General features: G+C 37.2%; 1 protein-coding gene across 2 annotated transcripts in view; it reads right to left on the bottom strand.

Moving 5' to 3' along the window:
• NUP35 (nucleoporin 35) overlaps nt 1–24,762 on the bottom strand; it is a 35,904-nt gene extending 11,142 nt beyond the window's left edge. For both annotated transcript variants that reach the window (XM_047083528.1, XM_047083527.1), the window contains exons 1-4: nt 24,674–24,762; nt 21,078–21,248; nt 17,432–17,559; nt 14,525–14,591 (exon numbers count right to left, since the gene is read on the bottom strand). In XM_047083528.1, the coding sequence (XP_046939484.1) occupies nt 14,525–14,591; nt 17,432–17,559; nt 21,078–21,248; nt 24,674–24,713 (406 nt within the window). In that variant the 5' untranslated portion in view covers nt 24,714–24,762. The remainder of the gene's footprint in view (nt 1–14,524; nt 14,592–17,431; nt 17,560–21,077; nt 21,249–24,673) is intronic.
• Between the last annotated feature and the right edge of the window lie 1,017 nt (nt 24,763–25,779).

Consider the following 25,779-nt stretch of genomic DNA (forward strand, 5'->3'; position numbering starts at 1 on the left):
CCACTCCTTTTGACATAGTACTGGAAGTCCTTATCAAAGCAATCAAGTAAGAAAAATATAAAAAATAACAGGCATCCAAATCGGAAAGAAAGATGCAAAATTGTTTTTGCACACAAAATAATCTTATACATAGAAAATCTTAAAGACTCCACTAAAAAACCTTTAGAACTAATTAATGAATTCAGTGAAGTTGCAGAATACAAAACCAACACACAGATCAGTTGCATTTCTACACGTTGACAACAATTTAATAACTAAAAAACAAATAAAATAATCCCCTTTAAAATACCATCAAGAAGGGGCGCCTGGGTGGCTCAGTCAGTTGAGCCTCCGACTTCAGTTCAGGTCATACCCTCGCAGTTCGTGAGTTCAAGCCCCGTGTCTGGCTCTGTGCTAACAAACAGCTCAGAGCCTGGAGCCTGCTTGGGATCCTGTGTCTCTCTCTCTCTCTCTCTCTCCCCCTCCCCTGCTCATGCTCTGTCCCTCAAAAATAAATAAATGTTGGGGCGCCTGGGTGGCGCAGTCGGTTAAGCGTCCGACTTCAGCCAGGTCACGATCTCGCGGTCCGTGAGTTCGAGCCCCGCGTCAGGCTCTGGGCTGATGGCTCAGAGCCTGGAGCCTGTATCCGATTCTGTGTCTCCCTCTCTCTCTGCCCCTCCCCCGTTCATGCTCTGTCTCTCTCTGTCCCAAAAGTAAATAAACGTTGAAAAAAAAAAAAAATTCTTAAAAAAAAAAAATAAATAAATAAATAAATAAATGTTAAAATACCATCAAGAATAATAAAATACATAGGAATAAATTTAACCAAGGAGATGAAAGATTTATATACTGAAAACCACAAGACTCTGATCAAAGAAACTGAAAAAACAAATGGAAAGATATACCACGTTCACAGATAGGAAGGATTAATATTGTTAAAGTCCATACTTACCCAAAGCATCTACAAAATCATTAGCAAGATGAAAAGGCAGCATATGGAATGGAAGAAAGTATATGCAAACCACGTATATGATAGGGGTTACTCTTTAAAATATATAAGAAACTCATACAACTCTACAGCAAAAAAAGTCAGCAGAGGAACTGAATAGACATTTTTCCAAAGACAACATACATATAGCCAACAGGTACCAAAATGATGCTCAAAACCACTAATCATCAGGAAAATGCAAATCAAAGCCCCAATGAGATATCCCCTCACACCTTTTAGAAAGGCTATCATCAGAAAGACATGAGCTAAGTGTTGGCAAGGATTCGAAGGAAAGGAAATCCTTGTACACTGCTGGTGGGAATATAAATTGGTACAGCCACTATGGAAAACTCTATGGAGATTCTTCAAAAATTACAAATAGCACTACCACATGATCCAACAATCCCATTCTTGGATATAGATCCAAAGAAAATGGAAACAGGATCTCAAAATGGTATCTGCACTTCCATGTTCCTTGCAGCATTATTCACATTAGCCAAGATATGAAAATAATCGAAGTGTCCCTCAGTGGATGAATGGATAAAGAAGAGATGGTACATATACACAATGGATGTTTTTCAGCCATGAGAAGGAAGGAAATCCTGCCATTTGGATGGCATCCTGCCATTAACATGACGTGCATGATAAGTGAAAGAAGTCAGCAAAGAAAAGACAAATACTAAATACTGTATGATCTCAGTTGTATGTGAAATGTAAAAAAGCCCAACTCAGAGAAACAGAGAGTAGAGTAGTGGTTACTACGGCCTAGGAGCTGAAGGATATGGAGAGATATTGGTCAAAGGGTACAAACTTCCAGTCATAAGGTGAATAAGTACTGGGGATCTAAACAACACCATGGTGATTATTGTTAATAGTATCGTTTTATATACTTGAAAGTTAACACAATGGTTATTCTACAACATACGCTTGTTGAATAAACATACTGTATACCTTAAACATATACATGTTTTATGTCAACTGTATCTTAAACCTGTAATAAATGTTAGTTTCCCTTAGTTATTATACCCACAAGACTTACCTGTTACTCCAATAATAAAATGGAATAGTGTTAGACAAAAACTCACAAAAGTTAACTATTTTAACAATACTAAACTTCAATATAAATGATGTACTTGGTACATACATTGGTACTTCTTTTACATTGAAGGCACAAATATATAAAGTCTGAAAGATTTCCAGGAATGGTGTCCATCTCTTGCCTCCAAAAAGTAGTAAACCAAAACTATACCCTCAACAGTACCAAAAGTTAAAGCTAATCAATCAAGTAAAAACTATAATGCAACAATGTGATTCTAATTAAAGAGAAAAAATATGATCACCTAAAGATTTGAAAATTCTTAACTCTTTTAACTATGTCATACAACTTGCATCCATGTCCTTTAATTGGACTCAAATGTAGAAACCCACAATCTAATTTAACCTAGTAATGCAGCCTTTCTTTCAGAAAAAAGTTTCAGATCACCTCAGCTCTATAAACGATTATTGAAGAATCTATTTAATTCAGAACAGAACATTCTTAGACATTACTAGGAAACAAGGAAAGATGCTCAAGATTGCTTACGTTCAGCCATCAAGTAACCAGGTTAACAAAAAATAGCTCAGTAGCCAGAAAGCTTGAAAAATGAATATTCAAATATTTTTATAAAAGCAATCAAGCAAATGATGATATGCAATCATTATTAACTCTAGAGAACACAAAAGGTATACAAGAAGGAAATGGAATCTCAGTGTATTACATGGCTGAGTCTTATAGATTTAAATTTTAAAACCAAGTTCATGCTTAATAAAAGAGATAATACAATTTATTGAAAAAAATCAAACTGCGGGGTGCCTGGGTGGCTCAGTTGTTTAAGCATCCATCCGACTTTGGCTCAGGTCATGATCTCACAGTTCATGAGTTCTAGCCCTGCGTCGGGCTCTGTGCTGACAGCTCAGACCTTGGAGCCTGCTTCAGATTCTGTGTCTCCCTCTGTCTCTGCCCCTTCCCTGTTCGTACTCAGTCTATCAACAATAAATAAACATTTAAAAAAAAGAATCAAACTACATACATGCTATAATACATTTATCTACCAATTATTCTTTTTCCTCATCATCACAGATGCATTTAATAAGTACAACACATTTTTTAAATGAGGATTTGGGGTGCCTGGGTGGCTCAATTGGTTAAGCATCCAACTCTTGATTTCAGTCCAGGTCATGACCTCCCAGTTTGTGGGGGTTCGAGCCCTGCATCTAACTGTCAGTGTGGAGCCTGCCTGAGATTAATTATCTCTCTCTCTGCCCCTCCCTGATGGCACAAACGTGCAAACACATGCTCTCTCACAATAAAGTAAACTTTAAAAAAAATGAGGATGATTTAAAATGTAACTCGCTACTTTGACAAGTGTCTGCTTATCAACTAACTTATCAACTATCCCTTTAGGAAATAAGCAAAAGCACACAAAAGATATTTTTAAATGAATTTAGTTCTTACCACAAAGACATGCCTTTAACATACAAAAGATGGTAAAGAGCATTTTAATATAAAATCTAAAGCCAATTCCAATTTTTTATGTTGTGTATTACCATTAAAAAGGTTCAATTTAGTTATGCTACATCATGTAATAACCTTCAAGCAAGAAATTAAATGAAGGCTCAAAATGAGACAACCATTATGACCTTTAAAAATAAAACAAATCAAAATTAAGTCTCAAACGAATAAGCAATCTAATTTTTGCCCTGTCAACTACTCTGAAAAACATAATTACTTATACATAATCTAAAACTATTTACATAACTTTAGCATAATTGCCCCCCACCTTGTTAATGTTTAATTGCTCCACTGATTTTACTTCCTTTCAATCAGACTTCTTGTACCCACATGCTAAGCTTTATAAGATGAAAATAAAGTACACCTATCAAACCACATCAAATTGGACTGTAATGTGTCTCCCTTGGTAAATTACTATTCAAACACTCTTCATAAGATCAAATTAAAGTAGAGGGCAAAAGACCTTATTACCCTTTATGAAATGTCTTCAATTAAAGAATAGATTTAATTATTTCAAAATAGGCCACTAACATAAATGGAGATAAAAAGAGTGATAAATTTTAAACAGATATACGGCACAAGAAACTTGGGAAAAAAGTGGTTCTTGACAGTGCTGTTCCTTCTTACCATGAAACCAAGTAGCTCTATGTGTAATAAAGAATCTGGCCTTGGGCACCTGGGTGACTCAGTCGGTTAGGCGTCGGACTTCGGCTCAGGTCACGATCTCACTGTCCGTGAGTTCGAACCCCGCGTCGGGCTCTGTGCTGACTGCTCAGAGCCTGGAGCCTGTTTCAGATTCTGTGTCTCCCTCTCTCTCTGACCCTACCCCGTTCATGCTCTGTCTCTCTCTGTCTCAAAAATAAATAAACGTTAAAAAAAAAGAATTTGGCCTCAGCCCAAAGAGAGGTCTGACCTTTGTCAGGTTCCTGGGAGGGAACCTCTAAACCCTAGGAACTTCCCCAGAGACAGGAGATTTTCCCCTGTTATTCATGGCAGGCCCCTCAAGTGCACCTGATAAGTTTATGCTAACAAGGTGATTCAGGATGGGGGGCAGGTCACACCATAAAAACCAACCATGTGATTCTGGTTGGAGCTTTGAGCCACATGCTATCATCCCACCTTGGGGCAGAGGGGCCTGAAATTTGATTTGAGCCACTTGATCAATGACTCAATCAGTCATGTTTACTTAATGAAACTCTAATAAAAACTCTGGACATGAAGGCTTCAGTGAACTTCCCTAGCTGCCAGTATAAGCACCATATACCAATTCTGGAGGGTGTTGGAAGTGAAATGATTCACTTTCAGAAATACCAAATAAAGGCTGTGCTGTCTGGTTAACAACAGGTTTACAACCTATTGGAAATATGTACAACCCCCCACCCCCATGGAGTCCCAAACCCTTAGACACTTACTTCCGGGTTCTTCTTCCCCGCCCCTCCCCACCCCCCCCCGCCCCCATCTCCATTTTTCGGGCTTTGCAATGAGCATGTGCCAAAGAACTGAAGTCTCTGCATCACCTCAAGGAATGTACTTTTTGCCTTACATGGGCATAAGTGATTTCTGGGTAAGGCTGTAACCTCTGTAACTCAGCTAATGAGGAATCAGGGGAGGGACTTGCACACGAGAAGATACATTGTCTGCTGTAACTGTAGGGAGCATGCCTATCAGACACCCACTCTTGCAAGAATCTTGATTAAAGCCTCACTTCACTGTGCTCCGAGTCTCCACGTCCCTCCTCTGGGTTAGCGGGCTTATTTCTCATAGAGGGTAACATGCCATGGGAGCTTCATATTTGGAACTCTCCCAAACTTTGCCCTATACATCTTTCTTTCGCTCTAATTTATACTGTTTTGCTTCAATAAAACTGTAACTTTAAACATAGCACTTTCAGTGGGTTCTGAGTCTTTCCTGTAAATTATCAAATCTTAGAGTAGGGCTGGAAATCCCTGCATTTGTAGCCAGTTGGTCTGAAGTGAGGGTAGGCTTGGGGACCTCCAAATTCGTAAATGGCATCAGAAGTGAGGGCAATCTGGTAGGGAATGTGTCCTCAGACTTTTCAATTTAACAAACTCATTGTACCCAAGAACATAATGAACAATGTGTATAACAACACCCAATCAAACATGGTGAACTGAACACTTGTATTCACCTCTAATCCCTGTCAGACACCCAATGACAATCATTCTAGAAAGCCTCAGGTTTTGAGAACACAGGAACAATGGAAGGTATGAAAGAGGCTGCTGGCTGAAATCAAAGAAAACTAGTTGAAAGTGTATACAATAAGAAATGAGAGGATAGGTCCTACCTCATCTTAAGCAGCCAGATGACTATCATTCAGCCACTCGACCCGATGACACCAAGGACTTAATATCTGAGGAAAAGGAATCTAAATGGCTCAGGACCCAGTGAGTCTAATCACAGCAGAGAACAACTGTATGGAAACTGATTAAGTGAAAGCCTGCATATTGAAAAGGAGACTTCTCCCCTTTCTAAATTCAGACCACCTACACAGACATTAAGGCTCAATATAAAGAATTCCTCTTTGAGAAAACTTAAAAGAAAAAAAGACCGACATATGCTGAAATCAGAGATTTCCCCAACAAAAATTTAACTGACGGTCCATTCCTCTTACAGGAAAGTCCAGTAAGAGACAAAAAAGCCACCAATTTCCACTTTCCAGACAATGTTGATCCACACACATGCACAGATTCCAAGGAGCTTTTTAGTGTCTCATTCAATTAAATATGCCTCTACCAAGAAAGCTTAAAAAACAAGACAATATGAGCAAGAATAAAAAAGACCAACATTATTCTCACTGGAATGACATTTTACCCATGAAAACAAGAAAAGGAAACTATGTTTTTAAAGACATTCAGAGATCTACAACAACAAAAATGTTTTTGGTAATTAAAAATGACAAAATAAATTATTATAAGAGTTGGAAGCTGAGACTGAAGACATGTCTCAGAAAGTAGAATACATATATAAAAGACAATGTAAGGGAGAAAAAGTATCTCTGCAGTGCTTACAAACCAAAGGAATTCCAGAAGTAGGAAACAGAAAGAAGAAGAGCAATTATTGAACAAATACAGGAAAATTTCCCCAAACTGTAGGTAAGTATCTTGACTTAAAGGATCAATTAATTCCCCAGAGAAACAAATGAAAAAGCCCCAAGCGACAGCACAGTTGTGCAATTGAGAATACTAACCACAGATCTTAAATTTTTTGAAACCAGGCCATACACAAAGACTAAGAAATCATTATCACACATGACTTCCACAAAACACTAGAGGCTTAAAGAGAATGGAATGACTCCAAAGTTCTGACCTAAAATACAATACCCAGCCAAACTAGCAATCCGGTGTGAAGACAGGGGAGGGAGGGGAAAAAAAAGCATTTCAGTCAACATGAGGTCTACAATTTCATTTCCCTCACAAGCTTAGAAAGCTACTCAAATATGTTCCCTACAAAAATGAGCAAATAGCTCAGAAACTTGCCAAGGCAAGTCCTAGGAAGATAGCTGTGTACCATGCTCAAACAGGAAACAGCCCAAACAGAGGCTAAAAGAGAGTTCTCAGTTTAAAGTGAAACAAAAAACTATTTGAAACTATCTTTGAGCATTTTTAAAATGCTCAGATATGTATCTTAGCAACGACATTTGCCTAAAATCAAAGGAGTAGATGGCACAGAGAAAATTAGACAAATGGGAAAAAATACAATTATTAACTTAGAAAAATTTTAGAGAAAAGATAAATTATACTACTTGGTTAAGCATAAAAAAAGTGTTTATATAGTCATAACAAACACTGACAAAGGAATAAAGTCTGATATAATTATATTCAGATAATGTGGAGGTAAGATAAACTCCAATTACCTTAAGATAATATACCAACATTGAAAACTGACAATCGATTAGCCACATAATCATATATGGTGGACTCCAACAATATATGGACCTCCAACATGACTATATCCTAATACCTGGAACCTGTGAATATTTTACTTATATGGCAAAAGGGACTCTGCAGATGTGCTTAACAATCTTGAAATGGGAAGATTATCCAAGATTATTCAGGTGGGCTCCCAATATATCCACTAGTGCCCTTAAAAAAGGGAGAGGGAGGAAGATTTTTTAACTCCATAGAGGTGATGTGATGATGAAAACAGAGATTGGAGAGATACACTTTGAAGATGAAAGGGGCCACAAACCAAAGAATACAGGTAACTGCTAGAAGCTGGGAGAAAAAAAGAAAATGAATTCTTCTTAGAACCTCCAGAAGAAACTAGTCCTACCAACACTTCGACTTTGGCCCAAGGAAACTGATTCTGGACTTCTGACTTCTACAAAACTGCAACAGAATAAATCTGAATTATTTTAGGCCACTAAATTTGTGGTAATTTGAAATTAACATAGCATCTCATTTAGATAAATGAAAGTAAATTCCAAAAGGAATAGCTCTAAGGTCTTACTGGTTCTGGAGGAATAAGGCTAAAGAATGCTGCATTTCATTGTACATAGTTAAGTACTGTTTGATTTTTTTTTTTTTAGTACTGTTTGATTTTTAAAAACTATCTGCTTTTATTATTTTGACTAAAATAGAAAATATTATCCCCACCAAAGCTAGACTCTATTCAGTGGTACTATGGTTAGTCTGGCATGAGATTAAATAAATTTTGGTGACTAATTTTAAAAAATCAGTATGTTAGGCAGAAAATGGTCTCCCAAAGATGTCCAAATCCTAATATCCAGAAGCTGTGAGCATGTTACATTACATGGTAAAAAGAAATACAGGATGTACATGGAATTAAGACTGTTAATCACCTGATCTTAAATGAGAATATTATCCTGGATTAACCTAGTAGGTCCAACATAATCACAAGATTCCTTAAATGGAGAAAGAAAGAGTGGTAGAAGAAAGGCCCAACTGATTAGTGCAGACTTCGAAGATGGTAGGGAACCATGAGCCAAGAAATATGGACAGCTTCTAAAAGCTAGAAAGGAGACGGAAAAAAAAAAAAAAGATTAACCCCTAGAACCTCCAGAAAAGTACACAGATCTATTGATGCCTTGATTTCAGCCCATTGACAATATTAGACTTCTGACCTCCAGAATTTTAATGTAATAAACGAGTTTTTTATTTTAAATTTTTTTAATGTTTATTTATTTTTGAGAGTGAGACAGAGAGTGAGCGGGGGAGGGGCAGAGAGAGAGAGAGAGAGAGAGAGAGAGAGAGAGAGAGAGAATCTGAAGCAGACTCCTGGCTCCAAGCTGTCAGCACAGAGCCTGATGCGGGGCTTGAACCCACGAACCGTGAGATCATGACCTGAGCCAAAGTCAGACACTTAACCAACTGAGCCACCCAGGCACCCCAAATTTGAGTTGTTTTAAGCCATAAATCTGCGATAATTTGTTTCAGCAGCATCCGAAACTAATGCAATCTGGAGTAAGGTTAGTGTTTACTACTCTAATTGTAATTTTTTTTAAAACTATGCCATGTCAAGTTGGACACAAATATTCCAATCCTCTTTTTGGTATTGGGATGTCATCACGTCAAAACGTTATATACATATATACTGGTTTCCTGTGTCTGTTCTAACAAATTACCACAAACTGGGTGGCTGAAAACAAGAGAAATTTATTGTCTCACAGCTCTTGTCACAGCCAGAAGTCCAAGATCAAATTTTCATCAGGGCCAAATGTGTGCCAAAGGCACTCAGAGAGAATCCATCGCTTGCCTCTTCTAGCTTCTGGTTACTGCTGGCATATTTTGGTGTTCATTGGCTTGTGGTGACAACACTCCAATCTGTGCCTGTCTTCACATCACCTAATCCACTGCATGTTTTGGAGGTCTGTGTCAAATCTCTCTTTCCTGTTAAGGACACTAATGATTGAATTTAGGGACCATCTAGGTAATTATCAAGATTACCTTCTCCCTACTCTGCTCTCTCCTGAATTTTCAAGATTTCCTTGGGAGCTCCTCCTCTCAAGACTTTAACTATTTATTTGAACCACACAGTAAGAGTCATAGATTCTGGGGATTAAGACAAGGACATACCATTTCAGGGCCACTATTCAATTCACTACAGTTTATATCCATCAACCCATTCAGTCAACAAATGTTTACTGAGGTCCCTTTATAACCAGCTCTGTGATGGGTAAATAATGAAAAATACAGAAAGAATCTCTGTCCTGAAGGAGTTCATAGTCCAGTAGTGGAGAAAGATACGAGCTAAGCAGAGACAGCTGTACAGAAGCACATGCAAGAGCAGCTAACCCAGATCGGAAAAAGAAGTGTCAGGAAAAGGTCCCTCACAGATAAATTAGTCCTCTTCCTCCTCTCCTGGGAACACTATCAGAACTCTGAGCTCCTAGCATCAACAAAAACACTTGGAAAGTACTATAGTCTGAATAACACACTTAGTCCGTTAACAATATGCTAACATAAATAAGGATTCTAATTCAGTAGACAAAAGTGGTATACCATTTGAGAAGAAAACGGATAGATACATGAAAGCAGTTCAAAAAAATTAAGAAAAAATTTAAAAGAGTGTGAAAAACAGAGGAATATTTAAATAGCAGCAGAAGAAAACTGAGAGGTGCGGACAGGGAAACAGGCCAAACATACTCAGGGCAATAATACGCCATGATTGAAAACAGTTTCTCAAATTCTCTAATCTAGATTTCTCACTTTATCATATGACCAAGGTTTCCCTGCACCAGAAATAAAAATTTTAAAAAGATTTTAACATCACTTACAAAATTAAAATAAACAAAAAACTCCTTACTGGACACAAAGACCTAAGCATAAACACACTAACATCACTAAACCCCATGATATCTCTTTATAAAAGTTGTCTATCTCAGGAAGTTAAAATTTACAAATTATACAAGAAATTTTCATTTGGTTAACACTATAGGAGCTAAAAAAAAATAGCTCTAAGTTTTAAGTCTACATTTTCCTTTCAATTTTCTCAAGTCAACTTCTTTTCCCCCTTTTTTTTGCTTATTATTGATCACACGATAGATCCTCATGCCCGTCATATCTTTTCAAAAATATTCTTTTTCACATATGCCACATGAAGACTTTCTAAACATAAATTCCTTAACCTCAAAGTAGAAGCAGCAGTGGCTCCCAGTGGCCAATTTACGATACATATTATTTTCCTACCATGGTTCTTGTATTTTCATAAAAAATTCTAAAAGTACAAGAACCTCACAGAAGTTAACACTATTTGAGAAAAATAACAAAATGATGTTTAAATAACTTTAATCATATGCTCTTCTACTTGACAATAAGAATATTATAATGTATGCTTTTCAAACAACTAAGAGAACCTTTAAAGTACGAAGTACATTACTTAACATTGTGTTTTTGCATTTTCAATGTCCCTGGGATGACTTAACTGACTCAACTGAATAATGAAGAGTCACTATTGTAGCAACTAGTCAAGTAACAAAACATTGTCATCTACCTATTTGCATGATCAGATTAAGACTGTTAATACCTGAACTCCCCCAGAACATTCCACCTCACATATGTAACTAAGACTGAGGTAACACACCTAAATTGTTCACTATGGTATAGGTGGCAGACAGAAATCTAAAGATATACCCCCAAAGTTTCTGTCCCTGGCTTAATTCATTGGTAATTCAAATGAATTACTAGTACACTAGTCCAGGTACTGCTGGATAAAATGAAGGTTATTAATTAGCTGGATCTTAAAATAAAGAATTAGCCTGGATTATTCCAGTAGGCCCAATATCATCAAATGAGCCCTTAATAGCAGCAGATGGCAGGAAAGTCAAGTCAGAAATACAAGAGAAGAGGGAGGTCAGAGAGATTCAAAGTATAAAAGAGACCTTGATCTGCCACTGCTGTCTTTGAATATGGAAAGGGAGTCACAAGCCAAAGAATAAGGGCAGACTCTACAAGCTGAGAAACACCTCCAGGCAACAGCTAGGAAAGAAACAGGGACCTCAATCCTACAACCACATGGAAGTAAATTCGAACAACATGAATGAGCTTGAAAGTGGATTAATACCCAGAACCTCACGAAGAGAACACAGCCCTGCTGACACCCAAGCTCTAAAGCAAAGAAAAAAAGTGAGAAAATAAATCTGTTTTAAAATCTTTAAAAAGAAAAAACAGGGGTGGGTGCCTGGTTGGCTCAGTCGGTGGACCATGAAATTCCTGATCTCACAGTTACAAGTTCAAGCTCCACAACAGTTGTAGAGATTAGTTACAATTGAAAAAAAAAAAAAAAAAGTTTTGTATTGTTTTAAGCCACTAAATTTGTGATAATCTGTTAAGGCAGCAAATTTAAACTAACACAGATTATGAGGTACTTGAGAGGCTCAGTCGCTTAAGCATTAGACTCTTGATTTCAGCTCAGGTCATGATCTCATAGTTTGTGAGATCAAGCCCCAGAGTCAAGCTCTGAGCTGTTCTCTCTCTTCCTCTCTCTCTGTCCCTCCCACGCTCGTGTGCTCTCTCTCAAAATAAATAAACTTACAAAAATTAATACAGATTCTGATTATAAGCCAGGTGCTGCTGTGACAAATACCTAAAAATGTGGAAGTGGCTTTGGAACCAGGCAGTGGCTGGATAGTAGAAGAAATCTGAGGAACGTACAGAAAAAGCCTAAATAGCCTTGATCAAACTGGTAGCAGAAATCTACCTGTAAGTGACTATTAAACCACTGCCACCAGTGAAGATTCAGACGCTTGAAAAACTCTGGACTCAGAAGATGAAAAAAAAAAAAAAAAACAACTTGTCTTTGGATACTGCTTTTGTTAACAATTCTGATAACCTATGCCTTTTATCTGCAGTGTTTAGTACATTTCATTTGATATAATGGTTGATCTGGTTCCTTTTAAATCTACTGTCTTGCTGGGCTTTTCTGTCCCATCTTTTTTGTTGTTGTTCCTCTTTCTCTTCCTTCCCACCCTGCTTTGTCCCTCAACTGGAGTAATGCAGTAGTAGCCTCTTATTTTGGTTTTGCTTCTACCCCGCCCCTTAACCAAAAGTCTGTAATCACCACAGCAGCAGTCTCATCCTATATGTTTTCCGCCTTTTCTGGGTAAAAACCAGTTGATTCCATGACATACAAGGCCCTGTACTATGGGTCCCCCGTTATCTTTCTGACCTCATTTCCTAGTATTCTACCCCTCACTCACTCCATTTCACACTAGCCCCCTTGAACACCCAAGACACACTGCCACCTCAGTGCCTCTACGTTTTTCTCTTTCTAGAACACTGTCCCCACCTCCCTTAATTTTTTTTAACATTTTTTTAAACATTTTTTTAAATTTTTTTTTTTAACGTTTATTCATTTTTGAGACAGAGAGAGACAGAGAATGAACAGGGGAGGGGCAGAAAGAGAGGGAGACAGAGAATCCGAAACAGGCTCCAGGCTCTGAGCAGTCAGCACAGAGCCCGACGCGGGGCTCGAACTCACGGACAGTGAGATCATGACCTGAGCCGAAGTCGGACGCTTAACCGACCAAGCCACCCAGGCGCCCCTTTAACGTTTTATTTATTTTTGAGACAGAGAGAGACAGAGCATGAACAAGGGAGGGGCAGAGAGAGGGAGACACAGAATCCGAAGCAGGCTCCAGGCTCTGAGCTGTCAGCACAGAGCCCGACGCGGGGCTCAAACTCACGAACCGTGAGATCATGACCTGAGCCGAAGTCGGACGCTTTAACCGACTGAGCCACCCAGGCGCCCCTCCCTTACTTAGTTTAGGTTTCTGAATAAATGTCACTTTTCTTCTACCTTTCTGTAGGAAGCAGAATAATGGCCCCCAGAGATGCCCATGTCCTTATCCCTGGAACCTGGGAATAAGCTATGTTACATGACAAAGGAGAATTAAGGTTGCAGATGGAATTAAGGCTGCTAACCAGCTCACCTTAAAATAGGGAGATGATCCTGGATTATCCAGACAGATCCACTGTACTCACAAGGGTATTTAAAAGACAGAAGGGGGAGATGTGACTACAGAAAAATGATCAGAGAGATGCAAAGTTGCTAGCTTTGAAGATGGAGAAAGGAGATCACGAGCAAAGAAATGTGGGTAGAAGATGAAAAAGGCAAGAAAACAGATTATCCCCTAGAGCTTCCATAAACTAAACACAGCTTTACAAATGCATTGATTTTAGTCCATTGAGACCCATTTGAGATTTCTCACCTCCAGAACTGTTGTTTAAGCCACTTTTAAGTTTGTAGTAGTTTGTCGCCACTTGTAAGTTTGTAGTAGTTTGTCACAGCAGCACTAGAAAACTAATATACTACCCCCCATTTAAACCTATAAGCCCTCACCTGCTAACTCCCCCTCTTTGCTGCTTAATTTTCCTCCATAAAATATATCACCTTCTAACAAACTTTATAGTTTAATTATTTCATTTATAAATGTAAATTCTGTAAATAAATGCAAACTCGATAAAGGTATGGATTACCTATTTTGTTCAGTTTCCCGGGGCCTGGCACATATGGTTATGTGTTCATATATTTACTGAGAGATCATTTGATAGATTATATGAATATGTAACAAGAGTTGTGCTAATGATGATGCTGATGGTGATAAATACCATTAATCTTAAAGAAAAACTACATATAATCAGTGGCTGTTTGTAGTCAATGACATTTAGATTTATAGCTATACATTAAAAGCTTTCAAAACATCTTTATTGCTCAGACTCTGTATTCCTTTTCTTCCCAACTGCAACACCTCTTTTTTAAATTACAGTTTTTAGTAACTGAGGAAACACTACTAAGTACATATTTTCTTTAAACTCTTAGTATTTTGAGAATATCACATCCTACCTAAGTTCAGGAAAAAAAAATCCAATATACAAAGTATTTCCCTTCTGAATGAAGTTATTAACATTTGACAAGGTCTCCAAGTTTGAAATATGAAAGAAAAAATTTTGGCAAATTATCAACAAAGTCTTATATTATCTCACTCAAAAAAGACAGAATAGTCTTTGACGTTAAAAGGCCTTTACCTGTTCCAGGAGTAGGAGTAGTCGTCATAACTCCAACAAGAGGACTCTGCATTACTGAAATGTTTGGCTACATGAAAATAGAATAAAGTGTTAGAGTAAAAACGCAAAGTTCTAACCAGAACATAAACACAATAAGTGTTGAAAGGTTTCATTCAATAGACAACTGCATGTCTACCAGGTGCTAAGGATGCCTCTAATTAGTTCACAATCTAAGAGTACTCCAACTTTTTTCTTTAAGTTGAGCAGTATTACTCTAAAATATGTTATACCCTTTAGCATATTCTTTGTTTAAAGTTAAGTTATATTAAATAAAAAGACACTGTTCTTAGTAGAAAATAACTTTGCTATTTGTTTTTAGTTCCTAAAGCACAATATTTGAAATAACACACAGAAAAACAGAAAGATGGCAGAATTCTATTTTTAAGCAGACATTTACAAACCATGAAATAATACAGATTCAAATCAGTCTATATAGGGGCACCTGGGTGGCTCAGTTGGTTAAGCCTCTGACTTCAGCTCAGGTCATGGTCTAACGGTTTGTGGGTTCGAGCCCTGCATCAGGCTCTGTGCTGACAGTTCAGAGCCTGGAGCCTGCTTCGGATTCTGTGTCTCCCTCTCTCTCTGCCCCCTTCCCTGCTCCTGCTCTGTCTCTCTCAGTCTCAAAAATAAATAAATGTTAAAAAAAAAAATTTTTTTTAAACAAATCAGTCTATATAATAAAAAAGACAGTATGCCTCTGTCTCTACTAGTAGAAAGTTACAAAGCAAGAAAATTATCAATACTAATTCCTTTAAATGTGAGAAAATTAAAGATTAAACAAAGGCAATATCTAATCAAGAATGAGAACAGACTTTCTCTAGAAGTAAATATACAGAAATAGATTTTTTGGTAACAGATTCTGATTAAACTAAGAAAATCTAAAATCTAGCTATTATCTAGCAACCAGAACCAAATGTTGAAATAACTTTGAGATACAAAATGTACTGTTCAATTCTTAATGCCATTTTCTTTCACGATTAGAGAGAGGCTAAGCAAAGTCTTGGGGCGAAACTAATGAGGGCTTTTAACTAATAATAACATTCTTACCAACTTTTAAATCAAAAACATTCTCTACAAATTATAACACAAGACTTTTAAACATTTTGAACATAGTAATAACTGTAAACTACCTTTGTTTTCATTGGTTATCAGAGAAGTAATGAAAACTAGCATAAATTTATAAGCCAGTCATTCTCAAACCAAACATGAAATTTACTTATCAACCTTTTAGAAAAGTATCCCAGGCCAGAATATTCTGATTTGGCTAGAATACCATTGTCCAAATAGAACATAAGCAATATAAGTAATTTTAAATTCTATAGGAGACACATTAAAAGTAAAAATAAATAGTTTATTTAATCTAGCAGGTCCAAATTATCATTTTCAAAATGTAATCACCATAAAAAACTAAATGAGACAGCTCACATTCTTTCTAAGTCTTCAAAATCCAGTGTGTATTTTACACTTCAGCGTATCTCAATTATGTATAGGACTAGCCCATTTCAAGTGTCAACAGCCACATTTGGCCAATGGCTACTGTATTGGACAGTAGGGCAGTTCTAAAAGTGACGGAAAGAGAAGGTAATGTGTTTTACACAGTGAATTAATTCTGCTTTGCTTGACAAGTAGGCCTACTATGCTAGGCATACCAAGTCTAAAAATAGTCAAAATTTACTAGAAGATGCTTTCTACCATTCTTAAACTTTCTAGCAACTATGCTGTATTTGATTCAGGGAAAGGCAAACCAAACCAAACTACAGAAATATCCTTATACAAACAACTTACCAGTTTAACTGACACACTGTATGTAACTGTATGTCCTGCTGAAGCACAACAGGGATAGAATATTTGTGACTATATAAGATACTAACCTTCCTACTTAAAAGAAAAATCCATACTACCTTTAAACTGACCATCCAGAGTTACTATAGTAGTGTCAGGACAGCATGGCTGTTACAAACGTTGGCTCTAGATTGAAGACTGCCTGGGTTTAAAGTTTGGCTCCACTAGACTAGTTGCCTTACTCTTGACAAATTATTTAAGCTTTCTGTGCCCTAGTGTCCTCAATGATAAAATGAAGCTCATAACAACGAATTCACAAATTTGCCATGAGGAAGAAGTGAAAAAAATACATAAAACAGGAAGTTTTAAGATCAGGACCTGTATACCAGAGGTACTTCAAAAGTATCATTTTCTTTTATAGCTATCAGTCCCATCAAAACACAGGATCTCTACCTTGCATAATCTATGACCGAAAATAACTCCATCAGAATGCCTATACCCACACCAACCAAAATTAAACATCACCATCAGAACACCTGCACCTGGAAAAAACTAAACCATCAGCTCATAAATATGGGAGGCTGCGTTTTCAGTAAAATAAGTAAACAGTGAACATAGCTCTAAAAGGATATTTGTCTTATATTAATAAAACCATTCCTAAAACAAAGATCTCAAATCATTACAAAGTACCCTACATCTGGATGAAACCCTAACTCTTCATTTGTTCCTTCACATAATTATGCATACTGAATTTTTTAAACAATTGGAATCACTGAAACCATAATCATTTCTATGTGTGTATTGCTAGGTTTAGGGCAGGGACAAGTAAATAAGACCCACCTATAATACACCACAGAATCACCAATATGCGCAAACAATCGGCTGTTCTATTATATTTTTTAAGAACATTTCATGATAAACATAATGTAAGTAGATTTTACGATAAATGTCCTTAATAGTTATTCTGTGCAACACAGTTACACTAAAGTAGACCTCAGGAAAACATTTCAAATTACTGATCCTTGCTGTGTATCCACATAAAAATAAGAAATTACTCTGGATCATAAATGGGAGTGTGTACATTACCTGTCTTCTTGAAGTTAAAGGTGTTGATCCAAGTCCTGGACTGGAAATATCATCATACATACTTCTAACTGGTGGGGCTCCACTTTTATCTTTATGAGCTGGCACAACTGGTTGTGGTGGTGATCCACCTACAATGCCCAAAAAACAGGTGAGAAAACAAGTCTTCCACCTTTCTGATAAGATTTTTTTGTCATTTACACATTTAAAAAAAAATGTTCATTTATACATTTTGAGAGAGCAAGAGAGAGTGCACAAGCAGGGGAGGGGCAGAGAGAGGCAGAATCCCAAGCAGGCTCTGTGCTGTCAGCACAGGGCCCAATGCAGGGATCGATCCCATGAACCACAAGATCAGAGCCTGAGCCACCCAGGTGCCCCTTTTTCATTTGTATCTTTAAAATATCAACTTAAACTCTTGTTTCCTAGGGCTTCTCAAACTTTAATACACTTAAGAGTCCATCTTGTTAAAATTCAGATTCTGATTCAGAACATGTGAGGTGGAGCCTGACACTACATTTCTAACAAGCTTCCAGCTACGCCAAAGCTGGTGATTCATAGACTGTGTGTGAATAAAAAATTTCAGAATAAGAAAACAGAAATTTTAGTTTTTTGTCAACACATGTAGCTTTTGCTTTCTCTACAAATCCTTAACATTTCAATACAAAATCTGATCGTATTTCTCACTTGAACGTAGGTAAACAGCTCCAGTTTATATACACTTGAATATAATTGCCTAATGTGGAATTTGTCAAAATTAAAGAGATCCCATTCATGTTCCTAATAATAGAAATATATTGAAATACATAATATATATATATAGGAAAAGAATCAACTTTGGGGACATAAGAAGGTCTTTAAAGGGGCACCTGGATGGCTCAGTCAGCTAACCATCTGACTGCTGATTTCAGCTCAGGTCATGGTTCGTGAGTTCAAGCCCCAGGATGGGCTCTGCAATGATAGCAAGATGCATGCTTGGGATTCTTTCTCTCTCTCCCTCTCAAAAATTAATATTAAAAAAAAAGATGCCTTTATAAATCAGAGAATCGTCAATGCCAAATAGTGAAACAGACCTGACCCTCTGTTATGACTTAATGTCTAAGCTTAGATAGTACATCATAAGCTGTTTAGAGCATAGACTATAAAACAGAACTAATCTGAGCTTTAACCTCCTGCTCTGTCACTTACTAACAAGTAGGCTTGGGGCACCTGGGTGGCTCAGTCGGTTACATGTCCGACTTCGGCTCAGGTCATGATCTTGCGGTTCCTGAGTTCAACCCCGCATCAGGCTCTGTGCTGACAGCTCGGAGCCTGGAGCCTGCTTCAGATTGTGTCTCCCTCTCCCTCTCTACCCTTTGCCCGCTCACACTCTGTCTCTCTCTTTCTCTCTCAAAAACAAACATTTAAAAAAGTTAAGAAAAAAAAAAAGTAGGTTTAAGGAAGTTCTTTATTGCATTTAGCTTCAGTTTCTCCTTTTGAAAAACAGGGATACTACTACCTAACCTTTAAGACTGATGAAAAAATGAAAGTAACATATAATATGCTTAGGGTATTGTCTGGCTTATAAGTACTCAATATATAGTAACTACAATAAAAACACATTTGAAATACATATTTGACCCTTGACAAACACAAGTATGAACTGCACATGTAGGTCCACCTATACACAGATTTTTTACAGTGTAGTACTGTATATGTATTTTCTTTTCCTTATGACTTTCTTAGTAACATTTTCTTTTTCTAGCTTACTTTGCTGTAAGAACAGTTTATAATACATATACAAAATGTTTATGTTATCAGTATATCAACTATATCATATATAGTTATATGTCAGTGTATCAACTATATCATATATAGTTATCAACTATTTATGTTATTGGGAAGGCTACCTTCCAGTCAAAAACAGGCTATTAGTTAAGTTTTGGGGGAGTCAAAATCATACTAGAATTTCCAAGAGTCCAGGGGGTCAGTACACCAAACCCCTGTGTTGTTCAAGCGTCAAATGTATAAAAACAAAAACCTATCCAGAATAACAATAAGTCAATTATGAATATAATTTATGTTGTCCCTGATCAATCTTAAAATAATAAACCACTTTAAACCAAATAATACCTTAAGAACAAAGTGAGAAGTTTTCCATTTAAACATCTATTAAAAGGATATCAGCTCACATTTGGAATCCAACCATTTCTGTAGCTAATTCTCACTACTCATAGTGAAAACCTCAAAGTTATCTCTCTTTTTTTTAATGTTTATTTATTTTTGAGCAAGAGAGAGACAGAGTGAGAGTGGGGGTGGGACAGAGAGGGAGACAGAGAATCTGAAGCAGGCTCCAGGCCCTGAGCTGTGAGCAGAGTCCAACGTGGGTCGAACTCACGGACTGCAAGACCATGACCTGAGCTAAAGCTGGACGCTTAACTGATTGAGCCATCCAGGCGCCCCCAAAGTTATCTTTTAAAATATTTCTTTGCTAAAGGAGTCTTGTAAGATATGTGTTGCATTTAGATAATATTTTGTGCTGATAACTGCAAATTCTGTGTAAAAAACTTCCCCATAGTTTGTAGAATAAATCTTTCCACTAAACATGCTGAGAATCTTAATTCACTATGACTAGAAGTAGAATTTATATCTACACATTTCAAATTACATTTCTTATACCACAAATGGCAAGATCTCATTCTTTTTTATGGCTAACATTCCATCATTCCATTTTATTTATATACATATATGTGTATATATATATATATATATATATACACATACATATGTGTGTGTGTGTGTGTGTATATATATATATATATATATATATATATATACACATATATATATCACATTTTCTTTATCCATTCATCTATCAAGGTCCTAGAGGGTGGTAAGTGAAGTCAGACAAAAAACAAAACAAACCAGACTCTTGAATACAGAGGGCTGGTGGCTGCCAGAGGGAGGTGAGTGGGAAGATGGGCAAAATAGACAAGGGGCATTAAGAGGTACAAACTTACAGTTATTTATTTATAAATAAGCCACAGAGATGAAAGTACAGCATAGGAAATACAGTCAACAATATTGTCATAACGTTGTATGGAGACAGATGGTGACTGACTATACTTGTCATGGTGAGCACTGGGTAATATACAGAACTGTCAAGTCAATATGCTGTACGCTGAAACTAATATAGCACTGTATGTTGATTACACTTCACTTAGTTTCTTTTGACTGAATATTTGCTATTATCACATTTAAGATGAACTATTTAAATGCATTAAGTTATTCAGTTGTAGTTAAATGATATTTCTTCCCCCACACTTTAACATCTCTGATATGGATAATTTACAAAAAACAGTATCTTGGCATTGTATCATATTTAGTGCTTTTCTTTCTTAGTACTACTTAAAAATAATGGTGAGTTTTACAATCAAGGGCATCTTAGATCGGATGAAATACAGTATACATAGTTTTAATGAGTGGTTCTTAGAATTACAGTAGCTTATACTACTTATACCTTTATTCCAAGAGTCTAAAAATCAAAAATAGAGGCATTGCTTGTTTTAATTAATAAATGTGTTGATAAGGGTGAATGTTGCATCATTACTCTTTTTAAAATTCTAATACATGGTTTAATAGTACTAAGAAACCATTTCAAGCATTTACCCACCTGCAAGTAAAGGTGATCTCATTTCCATTACTCCCACTGAAGGGCCACTGACAGATCGAGGTTGTGGAGTCACTGGAGCTGGCAAATCTCCCATTAAAAATCCAGGTAAGAACTGGGCATTAACCCCTGGTTTTGGAGATGTGGGTGAACCTAGCATCATTGGTTCAGATCCTAAATTAATCAAAAAATAAAGTAAAACAAAGGACTTTAATGTTACAATATCTAACAAAAAGATGTAAGAAGCTAGCATAAAAAATTGTGAGACTTTAATCAAAACTTACATATTACAGAAGCAAAGTTGAGATTTTAAAAACCAATAAAAATTATTTTTATAAAAATGTAAAAGTATTTTTATTAACAATACTAACCTTACAATTGTCCTAGTTCATTTTTTTTAAGTGTATTTATTTATTTTGAGAGAGAGAGCAGCGGGCGGGGGTGGGGGGGGCAGAAAGAGAGGAGAGAATCCTAGGCAAGCTCCGCACAGAGCCCAACACAGGCTCGAATTCACAACTGTGAGATTATGACGCGAACTGCTCAATCAACTTAGCCATCCAGGCACCCCTGTTCCTGTTTATATTATTTCACAGATTTAAGAATCCACTTTTATTGGGATGCCTGGATGGCTCAGCTGGTTAAGCGGCCCACTCAATTTTGGCTCAAGTTCATGAGTTTGAGCCTCCCATCAGGCTCTGCGCTGACAGCAGGGAGTCAGCTTGGGTTTCTTTTCGTCTATCTGCCCCTCCCCTGCTCGTATTCGCACCCTCTCCCACTCTCTCTCAAAAATAAATAAATAAACATTTTTCAAAAAGAGAATTAACATTTAGTTTTAAATGGAAAATTTTTGTATTATCTTTTAAAAATTCTTAATGCATACAGAATAACTTCTTTCCACTTCTGGGTCAGCTTCTACCTATGCAACAACCAAAAACAAGGAAAGAGTGGGTGCACTAGTTATACGAAGTTTTAGCAAATCAAACACAACGGATGTAGCTTGCTATATGTTCCATTTTTTTCTTTTCCACAAACAAGAACTATAAACCATTATTGCTATAAAAGTGTAATCATGCATACATTAGAGCACATAGAGCACACATGAAATAATAGTGATGATTAGAAACTAAGAAACATTGAAAGATTTGGAAACTTTATTTTTGGATCATTTTTAAAAATCATTTTAAAGTTAGGAATAATCAATAAAAATCTCCCTAACATAAAACCAATTTAAAGACAGTTGATACTTCACAATCATCAATTTAAAATTAATTTTCACAATTTACAGGATAGGTATTATTATTCCCATTATGAAGAAAAGGAAGCTATAACCTACTCTAATTTCAGAGCAAATTAGCACAGTATGAAAAAAAAATGGGCCCTAGACTCAGAGACCTGGGTTCGTATCTCTTGGCAAAATGGGCATAATCACAGCATCCACTCACAGAGCTTTGATTAGAATTACAGTTAATTAAGCACTTGACCCAGTACCTAATATCAGTAAGTGCTCAACCCTTATTATTCTAAGGGTATCCTAGGATAGCAAAAACTGAGTGACTAAAGTGTAAATGTAGAATTTGCAATTTCTACTTATTAAAATTTAAGTTTTCAACTATGTAACAAAACTGAATGTGATTCACTGCACTCAGAAAGGCCAAACGTTTGATGTATTATTTACATGGTTAACTATTCCTTAAGTTCTAAGCAGTCTCAAGAATTTGTTTCTTGCTATCCAAATGGTGTCAATTATTTATCCTTCCTCATTATAGTAGACTTAGGTATTAACAATGCTAATGCAAGTGTATAAAAGAGGAAAAAGGCAAAGTCAGGGGAAAAAAATGAAGCAAATACTGAAATAAGGTATGAAGAACCATAACTATATTGTAATTGTTTTAAAGTGCTGTTACTACGTTGCTAGTACATATTTCCAAAGAATATACACACCAAAAGCAATTTCTGAACAGATATTTAGAAACTTATAGTAGTAAATACAAAGTTTTAGGTACCACCAACTACCTCATTCTCCCATCCCCCCAAAGAAAAAAAACATATATGACATTGTAAGAAAAATTAAGAAAAGTTCTGATATATCTGTATATATATTGTGGTAACACTAAGCACCAGAGTGAGGAGAGCACAGAGAGGTCTTAATCCGCCTGTCACTTATCACCCCTTAGGCTAAATTTCACTTAGAGAGCTAGAACAATCATCATGCAAGTCTTAAATTCGACTTCAGTCTGCACACCTAAAATCTGTTAAATACTAGGTCTTAACTCAGCTAGCACTGTTTGCTGAAATAATCCTTGATTTTCATATAGCATTAGGTGCTGGGAATATTATTTATTCTTCACCTGCAATATATGAACTTGAACAATTAATATCAGCAAATGTCAGATTTCTGATGAGGCAATAAACAGAGACGGGTTTATTCACATTTACAACCCCAAGAAATATGCACTCCAAAATGTTTTTGTTGAATAGAAAACTTTGGGACTGGAAATGATTTCCTGATCTCTAAAATAATACAAAACATAAATACCTAGACAAACATCTGTACTTAAGTTTAAAGGTAGCAGAATATCTGCACTGACGTTATGCATTTAGTTTTTTATGACTAATTCTAAAGTCCAAGTTAACTCCATTCCCAAAAGAAACATTTTGCACAAAGCATAGCAAGCACTATTACACCCTTCAAATGTAAAAAAACAAAAAACAAAAAACCTCGTTCTACAAATATCGCGCTTGCTTTCTTTTTCCAAACTCAAAGTTGTAACCTAATTTTCAAATGCGTCTCTATGATAGCAATTTTCTGCTAAAAATTTTGACGGTTCTCACAAATGCCGAAACTCAGCAAACAAAAAGGAAATCTACATCCTGTTAACTTGATAGATTTTTTTTTTTGAACACTTTCAGCAAGGCTCTCCGTTAAACAATGGGAATGAATTTTTAAAAAACTCATTACGTAACTGATTAGAGAAAAAGACCTCCTACAAAGTCACTTCCCCAAGATAAAGGCGGGAAAATCGTACCAACTCCCGGCTTCCTATTAACGCCAGTATCTCCATGGCTACCATCAAGGGGTTAAACGTCGCACAACCGTAGTTTCTACTAATAAGACTCCTTTTGCTAAGCCCAGGGCAGGTAGGAATCCAACAGAAACTAAAAGCCCAAGTGACCAAAGAACGGTGAGCTGTAACCACACTCCAGGTCACCGCCCACCCACGTGTACGCGGATCCGTTCCTTTACACCGACGCCTCCCCGGATCCAGGAACTCAGCACCGCGTCCTCGGCGCTCGGAGAGTCTCAGGTATGGGCAGAACGAATGCGGCCCGCGTGTTGGGGGGCAAAACGGCTTAGTCACCACTGGACAGCCATTCCCACGCCCTACCCAGGCCCGCAGCTTCCCGGAGCCGCCTTGCTGGCGGCAGGGTGATGACGCCCTGAGCAGGGGGACAACTGAAAACTTGTGGGTGAACCACGGGCTCGTACCCGCGACTGAAACTAGCACAGAGCCTGATGACTACTGGCTTTCCGTCTTGCTTGCTCCTAGTCCTACGGCGTGGATCGCAGCGCCAGCGAGGAAAAGCAGTTTTTCACTCACCCAACGAGGGCGCCTGGGGTTCCACGGCAAAGGTTGCCATCGCAGCTGCAACCACACTTGGCCCCGGACCTTCCCGATTTTCAAAAATGGCGGAAACTCTCTCACGGGTAAGGGCGCGCTGCCTTATGAGGTTGCGTAACTTCCGGTCTTGCGCTATACTTTTATTGTGGGCGCCGCAGCAGTCATTTTGGAATCGGGCAAAAGTCTTTTCGCAGAGTCTGCGTTTTCGAGAAGAATTTCGCAGGAAATGGGATGAACTATGGTGAAAACGATGGTTCCGGCAATGGTTTTTGCTAACGCTGTTCGCCTCCTGAACTGTTGGTGCTTAAGTTTCATGGAAGCACATGTTCTTTTACTCACGGTTTCATAATTAGAGTGAGTTTACCCAGCACTCTGTCGTCTGTCAGCTTTTCCAAGTAACACCTGAAAAAATTACCTTAACGAAGTAACGGTGCCGCTTTCCAGTGTTGATTTCAGGCTTGGTATATGAGTATATGAGTTGCGTTCTCAAAGTATATTTCCTACCATCTCTATGCCATTTTTTAAAAATGTTGTTATAAAGGCACAATTTTACATTAAGCGTAACGCATACATTGTTTTATATACATACAAAAGATATTGAACAGTGTAGGCTAATAACACTAGAGAATCCTGTGTGCTCCTCACTGTCCCATCTCTTCCGTCCTCCTCCTACTTTGCTACTTTTTTTTTAGAGTCTTCAAATATAGGTTACGCATATTCACATTCTATACGTTGTTTTGTTCACTAACTTTATAAAAATGATATGCAGCATGTATATATTCTGAGATGCTCTCTGGTCCATAACAAACTCGTTATCCTCTAAATCCCCACCCATCTTCTCTCCCTCTTTCCTCTGGGATTTCCTGAAATCCCAAATCCAGCAAGAATGTTGTAATTTGAATGAGGCAATAACAATTCCAGCATTACTTAGTTTCTGGCAAGTTCCCAGAAATCAAACTTAAAACCAATTGACTTTTTTTTTTTTTTTAACAGGTGTGTGGGTTGAATTGCATCCCTCAAAGAGGTATGTTCAAGGTCTAACCTCCAATACATATGTTACCTTATTTGGAAATAAGGTCCGTAGA

This window comes from Lynx rufus, unplaced genomic scaffold (genome assembly GCF_022079265.1).
Source record: "Lynx rufus isolate CCGP_SWC_20201006 ecotype Redwood Valley unplaced genomic scaffold, mLynRuf1.p SCAF_2, whole genome shotgun sequence".
In the NCBI taxonomy this organism is placed as follows: Eukaryota; Metazoa; Chordata; class Mammalia; order Carnivora; family Felidae; genus Lynx; species Lynx rufus.